This window comes from Elephantulus edwardii, unplaced genomic scaffold (assembly GCF_000299155.1).
Source record: "Elephantulus edwardii isolate Elephantulus edwardi_28Jun2011 unplaced genomic scaffold, EleEdw1.0 scaffold00080, whole genome shotgun sequence".
NCBI lineage: Eukaryota > Metazoa > Chordata > Mammalia > Macroscelidea > Macroscelididae > Elephantulus > Elephantulus edwardii.
Genome location: NW_006399830.1, coordinates 1,411,520 through 1,428,052, shown reverse-complemented (window position 1 = coordinate 1,428,052; position 16,533 = coordinate 1,411,520). Strand labels below are relative to the sequence as shown.

Genomic DNA, 16,533 nt, shown 5'->3' with positions numbered 1-16,533 from the left:
TGGATGGATGGATGGATGGGTTGGTGGATGGATGGGTGGGTGGGTGGATGGTGTTGTTGGGTGCTATTGAGTTAAGTATGACCCATAGTGACCCTGTGGAATAGATCAGTAGAACCCTGTCCTATCCTGTGCCGTCCTCACACTTCTTGACACACTCAAGTCCATTGAGGCTGTCACTGTGTCAGTCCGCCTGGTTGAGGGTTCTCCTCTTTCACTGACCCTCTACCTTTTCAAGCATGATGTCCCTCTCCAACGAACAGCCTGTTCTAGCAACATGTCTGAAGTATGTGAGAAGTTTTAACATCTTTGCCCCCAAGGAGCATTCTGGCTGCACTTTCTCCAAGAGATATCTGTTCTTTTGACAGTCCATAGGCTGTTGAGTCCTCTTCTCCACAGAAGCCTGGGTATGTGAGTGAATGGCTGTGCAGATGGATGGATGGATGGGTAGGTGGTTACACATGAAGAGATATCTGAGCACGTGGACGGGTGAGTGCTTGGGTCTTTTGTTGTTAGGTGCCATTCACTGGGCTGTGACTCATCGGGCCCCACGTATAACAGTGAAGAGCCGCCTGATGGTGGAGCACCTCACAATCTCTGCTGTGATTATGCACCGAGCTGCACATGGACGGATACATGCCTGCTTGGGTGGGTGGGCAGCTGGATGGTTGGATGGCTGTGTGGGTGACTGGATGGGTAGGCCTGTGTGAGCGTGTGGGTGGGTGAGCAGATCAGCAGAGGAGTAAGGTGAGTAGGCCGTGCTGCCTTTTCTCCTATGCTGCCCTTGGGTGGGTAAAGCGCTGGCCTTCCCTTGACCGGCTGAGTGTGTCCCGCTGTCTGCTAGGCTCCCTGAGTGGTGATTGTGGTGTTAACGGGGAAGCAGATGGGGAGGAGCAACCCCAGGAGACTGGTTCAGAACTTTGTGGGGACACAGCAGCGACCAGAGCCAAAGATGAGGAAATGAAGGGTCTCTGCTGACTCTGCAGTTCTGAAACGGATCGACGATACCGTCAGATGCTTGCATGGTAACTAGAGATTGGGATGTGAAAGTTGGAAACCAAAAAGAAGGCTTGGTAGGTGGAAAACACAGCCTTGGTGACAGAAACCAGACCAGAGATTGTATGATAGGATACTGTACAACCAACCACTTACTGACGGCAAATTTAAAAAAAGAAACAGTAATTGTGCACATGGACTTGACTGCTGGCTACACAGCGATCCAGTTGACTCCATCCATGTGGAGGATGGAGGCAGCTCGATCTGAAGGGGCAGAGCAAGGCTGGCAGTGAGAGCCGATGATGAGGAAGACGAGTCCTCGGAGCCACAGCACAATCCCGAGTGCGTTCCAGCTCGATGTACGAGCCGTCTCCAGGGCAGGCTTGACGGCACTGGGCACTGGCAGGTCCGGGTAGGTTGTGGGAGGGCGTGGGGGAAGGCGGTGAAGACGGGACAGTGCAGGGCAGCCTTTCAGGCTCCTGCTGACGCGTGTAGTCTCCCCGCCAGCGTCCAGCAGCCTCGTGTGTGTGCAGAGGCTGGACATGGATAGAAAAGACAGAAGAATGTGGTGTTGGCAAGGAAGGCTGTTAGATGTGTCATGGAGAAACCACAGATCCGACCTGGAGCGCTTTAGAGGGAAGGAGGGTGAAGCTTGGTCACCAGGAAGGACCGGTCCTTGGAGGAAGACCCTGTTGGGGGAGGAGAGAAAAAGCAAGGTGGGCAGAGATGGCGAGGAGGCGCCAGTGAGCCAGGGTTTCCTGTGTTGTACGGATCCCTGTGGCCAGTGATGACCTCAGGGGCCTGGCAGTCCTGCGGAGAGGGACTTATGCGAGTCACGGCCGTCGGCAGCATGTCCTCCCCACCCCGTCCCCAGCAGGGGGAGGCAGGTGTGACAGCCCCCCGACCAGGTGTGTGCTAGCTTTCAGGTGCATGTGCTGTGGGGTGATCCCTGCCATCATCCATCTAGGATGGCCACGCAGGCCTGCACCTCAGGTGGTCAGCGCCCAACATGGTACCTCGTGCGTGAACCTCACCCTGGGGCTGTGTGGGCTCTACCTGATGTCTGGGCTGCCCTGTGTGTGTGCGGGGGGCGGGGGGGGTTGCTTTGCCTGCCCTTTTGACAGAAACTGCAAAGCAGTTTCTGTCGTTTCCTGTAGTGACAGGACTCTCTGCACTCTTGTGGGAACAGGGCCTCAGGGTCCCTGAAAGCCAGCAGTTGTTCTCAGTACGTGGGGACCCTGGGCATGTGGGCACATTGGGACACCTGCCATGGAGGGTGCTGACGGCACACAGGCTGCTGGGGCACCAGCTGCATGCGATTCTGGCCGTGTGGGGGTCCCGTTCACGTGGGAGTACAGCCACAGGGGTGCGTCTGACTGTGCACACGGCAGCAGCTTCGTGGGGTGCGTGGTGGGGAGTGGGCTGCCACACCAGTTTTGTCTTGTTTAGCTCGTAAGGGGCAGTGGGGTCACAGCCTCCAGGACTGTGAGCCGGTGAGGATGAGTGTGGCCTTCCCCCTCCTGCACTCCAGGCCCTGGTGGGCAAGATGAGGAGTCAAGAGGAAGGGAGCAGGGGGAGCTCTGGTGGCCTAGTGGCAAGGAGCTGCAACTACAATCCCAGAGGTGCATGGTTCGAATCCACCAGATGCTCTGCCGGGGAAGGAGGGACAATCTCCTCCTGTACCAGTCAGATCTGATTTGACGGTACACGTACAAAAATAATAAAATAAAATAAAAAAAAGAGGAAGGGAGCAGGGATGAGAGCTGGAACCGGGACATGTGGCTTGTAAGTGGGGCGTGAGAGCCAGAACCGGGGCGTGAGAGCCGGAACCAGGGTGCAAGCTGTAACTGGGTATGTGAGCTGCGGAGCTTGAGAACCAGAACCAGGGCATGCAGGCGAGAGCCTGGGGTGGGCACTTTCCTCCTCAGTGCCCACCCATGTCTTTTCCCTTTCTAGGCTTCGCCCCCACCCCACCCCCGCCTCGCTCCGCGTGTCCTTCCTTCCTTCCTTCCCATCTGTCTGAGCTGGTCTTCGCGTTGCTGCCCTCCATCCCCTTGAGTGCACTCTATGCATTTACAAACAGGCAGTCAGAGCAGACTCAGCCAGGGCTATCGGTCGCCCCTCGGCCCTCGGCCCTCGCCCCCCTCGCCCCCCTCGCCCCTCGCCCCTCGCCCCTCACGCCTCACCCCCCTCACGCCTCAGCCCTCGGCCCTCGCCCCTCGCGCAGCCTCTGCTGCTGTGGGCAGTCCTCAGAGTGTCCCCGTTCGCGGTGGGCTGCACTGGGTGGCCCAGGTCTGGATGTGGCTGGAAGCAGACACAACAGCTGGGTGTTGGAACCCTCCCTGCCCGTGTGGGGATGTCACGTGGAGGGGTGTGTGATGAGACCATTCCTCATTCAGCCCCACGGTGTAGGGAGTTCAGGGGTGACAGTTCCATACTGCAGCAGTCCTGATGGCTGTAAGGAGCTTGGAGTCCAAGTGCTGTGTTTCAGTGAGGAGTTTGGGGGTACTGTTTGCACCTCTGGATGTGAGGAGCTGGGGTGCTGCCTCTGCATCTCTGTGAGAATGAGAAGTTGGGGAGCCCGCCTGGGGCCTAAATATGCATTTTCCTGCAGCCTTGCCCCACCTGCACTCTGAGACCCTGAGTCACAGGGGTCAGCCTGGGAGGGGCCCTGTCTCCCCACCTGGACACATGGCCCCACTGTAGCTGTGTGGGCCAGTACTGCCGGGTCCGAAAGGGGCAGCCGCCCCATCTCGATCACTGTACTGCCTCCAGCTCAGGGAGGATGGAGGGCTGAGGAGACACGCGTCTTCGCCTGGCATGCCTGATGAGGCTGGGCCCAGGGCTCACTAGCTGGTCTGCTTTGCTTTCTCCTCCACACGGTGACACAGCTGAGGTGGCAGTCACACTGGGCCAGGAGCCAGGCTTAGACTGGCCTCACCGAGTGTGTGGGGCTGGGGCCACTCTCGAGCCTCCTAAAGGCCCGCGTTTGGCCCCTGCTGCGCCCTGGAACGGCCACTGCAGGGGAGCTCTGTCACCAGGTGGCAGCTTCTCACTTCAGGACAAAAATAGCTCCTTGGCGCCCTGAGTCGTGTCACACCGGCAGAGAGGTGCGTGGACAAGGCCCGCTTGGCTCCGCAGGGCCAGGCTGTGATTTGTTACAGCTGTCCGACGAATGTCCGCGAGCAGGGACGTGCTGAGATGTGACACTCCTGGGCCTCCGGGGGCTGTTCGGTGTCTGGTCACAGGTCCAGCTAGGCCTGTGCTTCCTGCAGAAAACTCCATGGGCACAGACCGGGCAGCTGCGTCCTCAGACGGTCCCTGAAATCACCGAGCAGAGGCCTGGGCACAGTGAGGGGCGAGCTATCTGATGACATGTGGGGACGTTGGCCTCTCCCTGCAGAAGTCCGCAGAGGAACCACCCTCTTCCCCTAATCCACTGTCGGTCACCCCCTAATGACTGCAGAAGCCCGGGAACGCAGCTGGATGAAGTCCTGGGAGAGCGTTTTCCCGCTCTTCTGAAAGGTCCCTGCACTACCTTGCCTTGGGGTACCGCATAGGGTAAAGCTCTCCAGCTCCCCAGAAGTTATTGGTCCTTGGAGAGTGTGTCCACTTTGAGCCTCTATCAGTCTGACACCAGCTATGGCATGAGAACGGGCGACTCAGCCTTGTTCTTTTCTGGCCAAGGCCCTGAGGCTCTTGGGGCTGGTAGCTTCACAACACCTCGCAGTCCCTTGTCCGTCCTCTGCTGACTTGATTCAGGCAGATGTCGGTGCCCATCCTGGGCTGAGCAGCTGGGCTCCTGGCTTTGCCAACCTGCAGCGCTCCCTCGCCAGAGACACCTGCTCCCTGCTCCCCGCGCGGGAGGAGCAGTTCTCTGTTGGAGGCTAGTGCCTCCCCAGATAAGCATGACCCAGTCACCAAAAGCCACTCAAAGCCAAACCCCAAGCCCCCGCCGCCGTTGATTTTGACTGACGGTGACCCAGAGGGTAGGACTGCGGGAGAGTTTCTGAGGCCGTGAGTTTGTGGGGCAGACTGGGGGCACCTGCTGGACAACTGAGCCCTTAAGTCACTGTGCCACCAGGGACACTGGTCTGAAGGGGCTGTGTAGCTCCAGCCCCCTGGGGCAGCAGACATTGTGGGGGTCCCGGGGTCTCGAGGGGCGAGTACAAGTGCAGCCCTGGTGCCCCATCATCCTGAGCCTTGGACTTACTGCGCATCTGAGGGCTGTTCCGGGCCTCTTCCTTTATTCCCTGCCTCTGTCACCAGAGCTCTGAGGACCCCCGAGACAGGCTTGGTGACACTCGGGGTGCAGGCCAGCTTGGCCCCTGGGTTGGGAACCTGTGTGACTCCTCTGGGTTGGATCTGGGGCCATCGGTGCATCCCTCTCTCTGGCGTCTGTCAGCCATCTGTGCACCTGTTACCTGCACCCCTGCCTGCTCTCCTCCTGTTTGTCTCTATGCGCACCTCCCTCTACTTACCTGTGCCGTCCACGTGGCACCTGCCTGCCATCTGCACTGTTCCCTGTCCTCTCTGTCCTTTCTTTACCTGTCATCTCTTATCTGACCACCCACTGCCCAGTCTGCAGCCCCCCACCCCAGTCTCTGGTGGACTATGGGTATTGTGTTCCGTGTGTCCTCAGTTACCTTTGATGACATGGGGGTTCTCATGCCTTACCTCAGGGTGATGTGCACGTGGCCACGGCTCCCAGCCGCCATCCTGGTGAGGGTGGGCAGCAGGGTTGGAGAGGCCACACTCTCTGAAGCCCTGACCTCTCTGTCTGCAGGCCCAGCTGTCACAGGCCCTGGAGGAACTGGGAAGCCACAAACTGAGAGCTGAAACGGTGAGTTCTTGGGACAGCTACCGGACAAGGGGTCACAATTTAGGACCCTCGGTTTGTCCCCCCAACAGGTGCGTGTGTGGTCCCCATGTCGCAGGTCCTGGCTCAGTGGTCAGACATGGGGTCTGGCTCCCCAGGAAATGGGACCCTGTCACCTTGAGAACTGTGTGTGGGACCTGATGTCACTCGTAGGTCCTGCTCTCAGGACCGTCCCGGTGGGCGGGAACAGACAGTGGACGGGTGTAACCCAGTTGGGTTTTAGTCAGATGAGGTGAATGTCACAGCGGGAGAGAGGGGATGCGTGATGGACATACCGTCAGCTTCACGGAAGGACAGAGTTGATGGTGCAGGGTGCCACAGTGGGGCTCTGTGTGTGTCCACGTCCATACAGGCTGACTGCAGGTGCAAGGAGGGGTGTGTGTGTGTGTGTGTGTGTGTGTGTGTGTGTCCACATCCATACAGGCTTGACCGCAGGTAGAGGGAGGGGTGTGTGTGTGTGTGTGTGTGTCCCCATGTCCATACAGGCTGACTGCAGGTGGAGGGAGGGGTGTGTGTGTGCGGGCACTCGCGTGTGAGGTAAGTATGCACATGGGCTTGGCTGTATGTGGAGGGACCTCTGTTTGTGTGTGTGTGTGTGTGTGTGTGTGTGTGCGCGCGCGTGCGCACGTACCTGTGTGTCTGTCTGTCTCGGCCTCTACCACTCCCCTGGGGCCTCCATTGGTGCGGGGTTCTGTTGGCCCTCAGGAACCTCATCCTAGCTCAGGTGCAGGCCAGGCCAGGGGTATGGACTCTGTGTTCAAGTCCTGCCTTAGCTCCAGGGACCTGGGGCCCTGAACAGAATTCAGGTCCTTAATTCAAGTAAGAGAAGGGGTGCCGCGTAGTGGCTGTGATGGACGGGGACACACGTGCTGTGTGACACAGGGCAGATAGGTGTGGTGTGTGGCTCAGGACACACATGGTGTGGACGATGTGTTGCCCCTCAGGGGTACAGGGCTATAGGGTACACAGTCCGTCTACACCCATTGCCAGGGTGCAGGAAGGGGTGTAGTGGTGATTTCCTGTGTGGATGCAGCCCTGCTCTGCCCACCCACGGCCACCTGGAGACCAGCACAAGGCCAGCACCCACACAGCTGAGGCTCAGGGGCTTGGTCCTCCTGGGATTTCTCTGTCCCACGCTCTGCCCACCACATGGGCCCTCACCTTGTCCCTCGTGCATCTCTCCTGGACCACAGCCTTCAAGTTGAGGTTCTCAGACCATGATACCGTTGGTGCAGGGGAAACAGAGAAGCCTTAAAACAGGAGCAAAGGAAACGTTTCGACCTCTTTAGCTAATTGCAGATGACAAGACAAGGCTGCTTGACTTTCTGTTCTTAATTAGCCAAGCCATGCTAACTAGTCAGTGTGAGCACAGTCCATGCTCGCCTGTAGATGAGTGAGTGTCCCCAGGAGGACATCTGGGCTGTCCCTGCTCTCCCTGAACTCCTGATGGGCCATGGCCCTGTGCTTGTGACTGTGAAAGGCTCGCTCGAGCTCTCTGGACCTCAGAGAGAAAGAGCTGGAGCTGTATTTTCGGCTCTGAGGGACATCACTTTGCTCACAATCTGTAATTAAATGTCCTCTTCCTCCGCTCCAGTGCTCCCCGAATGTCTGCCTTTCCTGGGATGGCAGGGTGGGAGGGGTGGAGAGGCAGACCAAGATGGTCAGGATGGGAGGACTTAGACGGTGGGGCTGGGGAAATGGGGCCTTTAGAGGGGAGGGCTGGGACGGTGGGGCCTGACAGCATGAGGTCAGGACAGGAAGGCCAGGATGACAAGGGTCCGGGCAGTGGGGCCTGGTGGCAGCATGGAGGCCAGGGCAGTGGGGCCGGGACGGTGGGGCCTGGCGGCACAGGGCCAGGACAGGAGGGCCAGGATGGTGAGGGTTAGGGCAGTGGGGTCTGGTGGCATGGGGACCAGGATGGTGGAGCTGGTGGCATGGGGCCAGGGCAGTGGGGCCAGGACGGTGGGGCCTGGCAGCACAGGGCCAGGACAGGAGGGCCAGGATGGTGAGGGTTAGGGCAGTGGGGTCTGGTGGCATGCGGACCAGGATGGTGGAGCTGGTGGCATGGGGCCAGGGCAGTGGGGCCGGGACAGGCGGGCCCAGGGCTAGACCGGGACGGCAGGGCCAGAACAGCAGGTGACGGGGCTCAGCGGTATGAGACTGGCTTCACGGGCCAGAGATCCTGGTTCAGTGAGGCTTGTGAGGACTTAGCCCTCATGACATCTGAGAGCCACAGGCCTGGGTGACCACCAGTGGCCCCACAGAGAAGACACGTCCCCGGCCACCAGTTCTCATGGCTAGAAAGTGCTGGGTGGTCAGGGCCCAAACAGCAAGGGGTCAGGTCAAGCTGCCTGCAACACCTGCCTCTCAAGGGTGGACCCTGGGCAGAGCACCCATCTGGACGCTGGAGTCCTCTGTTGACATGTCCTCCCTGGGCCAGCATGCTGTCCATGGGCCGCTAGGGTGGACGTGGCCACATGGAGCAGGGTGGTGTCTGCATGGTTCTGGGACAGAGAGGGGTAGCTACGCCTCATGTCTTCAGCACCATGCATGCAGCCTTCCTCTTGGGGTTCCATATGGCCGGATGCTCCCAGAAGCGCGCCCCATTGTGTGGGGAAGGGGCTTGCTGACACCCTCTCAGACTCTGTGGCTGAGGGCTCTGGTTCCCCTCCTGCGTCCAAGTTCTCCTAAGGGCATTAGGGGACAGCTGCCGCTGAACCTCCAGCCTCCAAGCTCACAACCCAGACGATGCTCTATACCGTGTTTCCGTGGCCGGAGTGGCCGGCTGGAACTTAACCCTCCTTCCTGGCACCCCTTTCTCTGTTCAGGCCACCAGTCTCATTGCTGTCTCCCATGGGGTTCCCCAGACTGTGTGTCTTTATAGAAGTGACTGTCCACCTTGCTCCCATGGGCCAGCCGGTGGATTGGAACCATGGACCATTTAGATAGCAGGCGAGTGTTTATTCTCTGGACCACCAGGGCTCTTCAAGGTGATGAAAGCACTTCCAAAAGTGCCGGCTGGGCCTCGGCCTTGTGAGGTGGTCTGCTCCTGGAAACCAGCAGCCAGAGATGACGAAGACCTGGCCGTTGCCGGCCGTGGGGTGCAGGTGTCTGGACCCCTCTCATTCCCTAAAAATGGAGAAGGAAAAACTTGTGCAGCAAGAACACTGGCACTTGTCTGTCTGAACAACGTGGCATCCCAGGGACAGTCCCAGAGCCCTCAGGGTGCTGCCTCTGAGATGACGTTCATAGAGTTTCTGGAGGCAAGCTATTTCAGAAGTGGATGCTACTCCTGCTTCCAAATTAGGGAGCCCTGGTGGCCTAGTGGCAAGAAGCTGCACTGCAATCCCGAAGGCTCGCGGTTTGAAGCCACCAGCTGCTCAGTGGGAGAAGGCTGGGCAGTCTCCTCCCGGGCGATTAACTGCCTCTGAAAACCTATTGGAGGGTCAGCTGGGGTCAGTTCTGACTCGACAATACAACAACAACAACATTTATTACTTGCTGCCCTGCTAAACTTTGCCTCATTGTGGTTTTGATTTGCATCTCTCTTATGGTCAGTGATTTGGAGCATTTCTTCTGTCTGTTGGTCACCTGAATGTCTTCCTCTGTGAGAAGTCTTTCCATGTAATTTGCAATTTTGTAATTGGACTATCATATCAGTCTTTTTTCTTGTGGAGGCCCGGGAATATTCTGTAAATGTTGCTATGAGACCCTTGTCTTCAGCAGGACACTGGTGTGTCCACAAGTGCCCCCTAGGGACTGTGTGGGTGCTGGGGGTGACCCCATACTTGCTGTGTGGCCATAGGTGCTCATATGCATGTGTCCGTGTGTGTGCACACATGTGAGGGGCTGCATGGGGCCTGGGCACGGTGCCATACCTCAGTGGACGTGTGTGTACATGCGCGCGCGCAACCTAGGGCTGTGTTGGGCCTATGCCTGGCGCCACGTGTGTCAGCAGGGTCTGTGAGTGCACATGCATGCTCGTGTGTGTGCGTGCTCTCACGTGGGTACACAGCCTCCACGGTGTCTGGGCTCGCCCCCTGCTGCCGCAAGCACGCGTCCTCGAGAGGGCTCTGGACGGGCCGCGTGGCCATGAGCCATTTAGTGAGACCTCTCGGAGATGCGATCCAATTAGTGCTTGTGTTGCTTTTCCTGAAGCAGCTCTAAATACGGACTTTACTCAGTGAAGTATGAAATAGGTAGTTGCTGGCTGCAATGTTAATGCGTTTCCAGTCTTCTCTTCACCTCCTGTGCCTGCTAACAGCAAGGGCGTTAGTGCATGTGGCTGAGAGTGAGCTGTGCCCCCTTTGAACCAGAACCCCAGCCGGCTGGGGCATGGGAACAGGACAGGGAGGGAGCTGAAGCAGTCTGCAGAGGGGCAGGCTGGTCTCTGCCACACTGCAGCTTAGGGCACCATCAGGGCCGAAGTGGTCAATGGGAGAGGCACCAAGGTGTGGGGGCTGGGATGGGGTGGGGCACGGCCAGGGCACAGAGTCTGATGGGAGGAGCACCTCTGGGGTGTGGGGGCTGGGATGGGGTGGAGTCTGATGCGGGGATGGGGGAGCACTGCCAGGGAGTGAGGGTCTGGAATGGGGGTGGACCACCAGGGACGGCATGGAGTCGGATGCAAGGAGCACCACCAAGGTGTGGGACGCTGGGACGGGGTGGAGTCTGATGCGGGAATGGGGGAGCATTGCCAGGGTATGAGGGGCTGGGATGGGGGCACACAGCCAAGGAGTGGAATTTGATTCAAGGAGCACTTCTGTGGTGTGGGGAGAGGGTTACAGCCAGGGTGGAGTCTAATGGGGGGCCAGCACCAGAGCCTGGGGCACACAGGAGCTTGGAGAGGTCGGGTGGGGATGGTACCCTAGGGAGACATTGGAGCTGACTTGAGGGACGTGGGCATTTAGGGGGCAAGCAGACAGTGAATCTTTAAATATCAGTGATGTTTCTCCTCTTTTCGACAGATGTCCTGGGCTGAGGTTTGGGTTCTCAAAAGGGAACCAGCCTCTCCAGAGGAGGGCCTGGGCACTCATTCACAGGCTGTAGGTCAAGGGCAGGAGGGAACGCCAAGTTCACTCTTCAGCATAAAGTGCCTGCTTTGGGCTTCACTCATCCAGGCCTCAGCCAGCACTTCTCCCTTCTTTTCCAGAAGCCTTCCCAGGATGAGCAGAGAGGGAACAGGGCAGATGATGCCAGCTGCACCAGGGAGGAGGGAGACCCGGGGCAGGGTGAAGGGCACACGTGCAGACACCAGGGCAGCACCGGGGCCCGGGTGTGGCTCTGATAGCGGCAGTCCTGGTGTCTTCTGGGTAGATAGCGGAGGTGGCAGAGCTGAGTGGGCATCGTGCTCAGAAGGCAGCTTTGCAGAAAGCTTTGGGCTTGGGGGACGCTCCCACCTGCTGGCTCTCCCCAGACCATCAGGATTTCGGCTGATCAGGCCCGTTCCTTCCCCCGCAGACCTGTGTGCATGGCAGGGTGCTGAACCTCACAGCCACAGTCAGGCTACGGTCAGGAGAGCCTGCAGCTGGGACCATATGACAGGGAGCTGGGAGGGACAAGCTCCCAGGAGCACTGATGCTGGGAGGTGGACCCAGCCTTGGACGGAGGTGGCACACAGTGATCGAGGAAATCCCCCACAGCGGCTCCCTGAGAGTGCGCAGAGAGAACGGGAGCTAAGCTGTAGTCCTTGGCCCGCACGGTGGTTGGAGGGCATGGCAGGTGACTACCGCCAGCTCTGCCTCCCCGTCTGTGGCTGGAGAACCAAGATCTGCTTAGTGGTGGTAAAGAGGGTGCTTGCCATACCCAGGGCTATTGGACTTGTGCTGCTCCCTCGGAGATGCTGGAGGTCCGCTCAGACCACCCCATAGAGTGACAGTCAGTGGCAGGCAACTCACATGATTTGCTGGCTTGTTGATTCGTTTCCTCTTGGGTTGTGATCGTAAGACCAGTGGTTCAAATCTCCCAGCTGTTCCTCAGGAGAAAGATGGACCATCCTCTCCCGCAGACATTTACAGCCTTGGGGACCCCAGCGCGGAGGAGTCAGAACTGGCTCAGTGACTGTGGCTCTTGGTCGGTAGTGTGTTGAAGCGTTACGTTGACTGTCTGTACCGTTAACAACACCCTGAGGAAACCTCGGAAATGGCACAAGAATGCCGGCCTGAGGCCCAGATGTGAAGTGAGTACGCGCACGGGTCAGTAGTTGTGCCTGAAGCAGGCTGGCTGCCAGTCTTCACACCGTAAAACTGCAGTGCCCAGCCTGAGAACGCAGTGGCAGGCAGGTGGCAAAGGTCAGGGGTGGGGAGGGAAGGCAGAAGAATGTTGACTTTCTCATGACTAACAGCAGGAGAATGAAATACACCATTTGCTGATAATCAGTGTTAAAAACACACCTAACTACAAAAGATCGGGGCCTCCCGAGGTCGTCAGCATTGCGACTGTGCTGGGGGCTGCGGGAAGGTGCCGTCACCCTTCTCTGGGGGCTGCTGTGGTGCTGGGGGCTGTACCACCAGTGTGCCCGAGGGCGGCCCCCTCTCAACAGGCCGCCTGGAGCTTCTCGACTATGGTGCCCACCTGCACAACACCACCTCTGGGAGGACTTTGTGCTTTACTTCTGAGACCCAGCGAGTGACCAGCACAGAAAAGAACTGATCAGCCAGCAGGTTGTCCGCTTGCTGTGGGCATGGTACCAGGAGAGTGTGTGGCCGGAGGAGGGCCTTACGCTAGGTGAAGCAGTGGGCATCAAGAGGGAGGTGTGCCGACACCGTAGCCATGACCCCCAGGGTGCTAGCTGGCACGTGGCCGAGGCAGGACTGTGTGCACCTGGGTCCATAAGCTCACCGTGACACGGAGGTGAGCAAACAGCAGCTTGCAACAGCGTAGAAACAGTGAAACAGGTTTACCATAAAGCTGAGTTCTAACAGGACAAAGCGATCCAGTGACAGCCCCAGTGGACTCTCGAGGAGTGTGTGGGGTAGGGCTGTTTCCGTCTGTTCTCGGAGTTGCTGTGAGTTGTCGTTGATTCGACAGCACAGAGTAACAAGGGTTATGACAGTGGACACTAGACCGAGCTCTGTGAGACCTCAGCCACGCGAGGATCACACACAGTACAGCCCGTGGGAGGCCCCTAGTGCTCCAGCCTCAGAGGCGACAAAGCGATCATGGAGGAAGCAGAAACACAGCTCTGTCCGGTGCCGGCCAGGCGGCTACAGCCCGGGCAGCAGCAGAGACCCACCCGTCCAGCCCCATCCCCACAGTCGTGGCTGAGATGTAGCAAACATTGCATCAAAAGCATAAATGGGCTAAACTCTCCCGTTAAAAGAAGACTGGCTGAAGGGGGGCGGCAAAACGGAACCAGCTGGAAATGACAGCGAGCGTTTAGGAAGGGGAGGCCCTGGACGCCAGAGAGTTCAGGCCCAGAGATGGTGGGTGCGGACAGGTGGTTTCCGGGCCTAGAGGTGCTGTTGTGCAGGTGGGCACGCGGGCCGTTGGTATGCGCAGGTGGGGTGTGCAGGCCGTCGGTACATGGAGGAACTGCGGAGGAGATGAATGAACCGTGGGAACTGTCAAGCAAATTGACATGTCAAAGAAAACAAGCCCACTGCTGCAGAATTGACTCCAACTCCATGGACTAAATACCATTGTGCTGTTAACCAGAGGTCAGGAGTCCAGGCGGGCAGGAAGCTGTGACAGTGTCCCTCCACCATTTCCAGCCTGGGAGGCCCACGGACAGCTCGCCTCTGGCCTGCAGGGCGCTGTGTCAGAGCCCTGGTTGTGTGCTTTCTATCACTGACCAGAGGCCTGCCCAGCAGGCAGGGGGCCCGCAATGGCAAAGGATCTCTGCTTCCGGGCTTTCATCCTGGAGCCTGATGCCAGAGTGCAGCGCCATGGAAACTCAGAAAAGGCAGTAGTAGGAGTTCTTTCGCAGAGAAGGCACCATGTGTGAAGTGAACAAAGCTGGAGCAAAAAAAATGAAGCTGCCTCCTGGCACCTGAGCATTTAAACAAGCAGCCAGCCGACTGAGAAATAAACCCATCTTCAGTAACCCCACTTAAAGAAGAAATTCAATTAAAAAGGACGTAAAATCCGGAAATGGCTCTTCCAGAAACACCCCCACAGGAAACAGTGAAAGTAGCGCTCAGAAGAAAACGTGCATTAAATATTTATATTCTTGAACAAGAAAGTATGAATAATATGGATTAAGCATCCAGTTCAAGGAGGCAGAGAAGAGAAGTGTTGTGTATGTGAAGTAGAAGGTAGGAATTTGTAAAGATCCAGGAAGAAGTTAATAAGAAAGTGAACAGTGGTAGAAATCATAAATAAGCCCAAATGGTGCACTCTGAAACAAAACGTGGAAAGTGAATGAATTATTCACAATTGTAGTTAAAGAGTGAACCCAGGAGTGCCCAGAGTAAAAAGCAAGTGTTCGTCGTTGGGTTATTGAGAAGGAGTGGGCCGGGGGACAGGCTGGCTTTTGTGCTGCGTGGCCTGGGTACGTTATCGCTGAGTGCTGGCCAGCTGATTATGTGTGCGGGCTCCTGGTCGGACTCAGCAGCCCTGTAGGACAGTGAACTGCCCACGGAGTTTCAAGGCTTGATGGAAGCAGGCCGCCCGTCTTCCTCACAAGGAGGGCTGCTGTATTCTTTTGGTTTGCTGCTGAGCGTTTAATCACTGCACCACCAGGGATCTGTCGGTAAACATCAAAGCCCAGAAGCCAGCCCCCTGCCATCAGGCTGATCAGGACGCACGGCGACCCCACAAGGCTCCCGGTGCTGTTTGTCCTGCAGAAGCCGACTGCCTCATCTTTGTCCCGGAGAGCCACTGCTGAATCCGAACCACTAACCTCCTGGCTAATAGGCAAGCATTGAACCACAGTGTCATCAGGATTTGCCTTTAGATTACTGCATGTCACCTACACCTCAATATTAAAACAAAAATTACACGCTGTATTTTAGAGAATTGGGAGACCATCTATCCCAGTTTTTCTTAAAACTTCATTCGAGCCTAAATGTCATCTGTCGGTACACAGTTGAGGAGAGAGAGACTCGTGACTGCGGGCTAAGTGAAGCTGGCCCCACGCTACCCTCCCTGACAGGGTCAGAACGGGCCTCTGGAGAGGACAATTCTAGCAGACCTCCAAGTGCAAATATTCTGGAAGGGGCATCTTGGTTCCCAAATGTGCACAGAGGCCCGAGGCTTCCGGCACATTCCCCGGAAGTGGACGTCACCCTGCAGGCTGCCTGTGGTTGCACCTCGTAGATAGGCTGTTGGGTAAGCTGCAGGTCTGAGTCCACCCTTCCTCAGATGAGTCTCTTAGCGTTTTCCTGAGAGCAGGCACCCACTTCTCATCTTAAGAGGCGAGGGTGGCGACGGTTGTGTCGCCTATGCTGGATATGTTGTCAAGAATGGTCAGTCCTTGGAGACGGATATCATGCTTGGAAAAGTGAAGGGTCAGTAAAGGACGGCAAGACTCGTGACGAGGTGGGCTGACCGAGTGACTAACAGTGGGTGCGCGTGCACAGTACTGAGTGTGAGCGTGGTGCGAGGTCGGAGGGGCTGTGGGAATGGACCTGTCCACCCCCAGCCTAGCCGGGAGCGTGCACAGACTCAGCAGCGGGCTGGGCGCACACGCTGCAGCCTCGAATCCAAGCAGCCTCTGCCCCAGTCCGTCCTGTGGGCTCGATCCCTTTCAGCAGATGTGCAGATGGATGCATGGCTGTCTCTGAGGCCCAGGCAAACACGAGATGGACGCACGTCCGTCCCACTCCCAGCGACTGCAGTCTTGTGCTGGAGACAGACCAGGTTGGACCTGTGGGGAGAACACAGAGCTGTGACCACAAGTAGCTTGAGGCCCGAGATGTTCTTTGGTCACGGAGGCTCTGAGAGTTCCTCCAGGTTCCTGGAGCCTGGAGGGTGTGAAGTGTTGGGAGACACAGGGTCTCTGGGAATGGTAGGGTCATGAGGGATGTGGAGTGTCGGGGACACAGGGTCTCTGGGAACTGTAGGGGGACATGGGGTCTCCAGAGTTCATAGGCTTTGGGGTAGTATAAATGTTTCTGGAGGTTCTAGAGGTCATGGCATTGCGAGGTTTGGTGTCTGGGGAGACACAAGGTGTCAGGTCTCAGGTGAAAGGGTGCTGTGCTGGGACAGAGACCTGTGGGGAGACCTTCCTGGCAGATGGAGGTGGAGCCGGTATGTGGCTGTAGCCAGGAGCTAGGCATGCGTGGCCGGGGGAAAGTGGGCCATGGCCCAGCACCCCTCGTTGGTGGGGTGTACCTTCGAGTCACAACTGCCCCATAGCTGACCCCAGCAGGTCTTCAGAGTCAATTACAAGAGGAGATTGCCCTTCCTTCCAGGGAGCAGCTAGTGGATTCTAAGCATGTATCTTTGCTTTGGCATTAGCATTAGTGGTAAGAAGCTGCGTTGCAATCCAAAGGCATGTGGTTCAAATCTCCCAGCTGCTCCGTGGGAGACGGGCAGGCATTCCCTTCCTCTGAGATTCGTAGCCTCTGAAAACTCTGGAGGATCAGCTGTGGGCTGGTTCTCATCGACAGCACAGGCCACCAGCTCTGCTCAGCAGGGACCCTTGTGTCTGTCAGGCGGCAGAGCCGCAGACCCCAGACACACACACACACACACACACACACACACACACACACACA

The 16,533-nt window shown here is 57.7% G+C and overlaps 1 protein-coding gene across 1 annotated transcript in view; it reads left to right on the top strand.

The window, feature by feature from the left end:
* The window catches only part of MAD1L1 (MAD1 mitotic arrest deficient-like 1 (yeast)), a 239,557-nt gene that overhangs the window by 126,444 nt on the left and 96,580 nt on the right, over nt 1–16,533 (top strand). Inside the window, exon 12 of the mRNA XM_006889608.1 lies at nt 5,780–5,836. Coding sequence (XP_006889670.1) covers nt 5,780–5,836 — 57 coding nt within the window. The remainder of the gene's footprint in view (nt 1–5,779; nt 5,837–16,533) is intronic.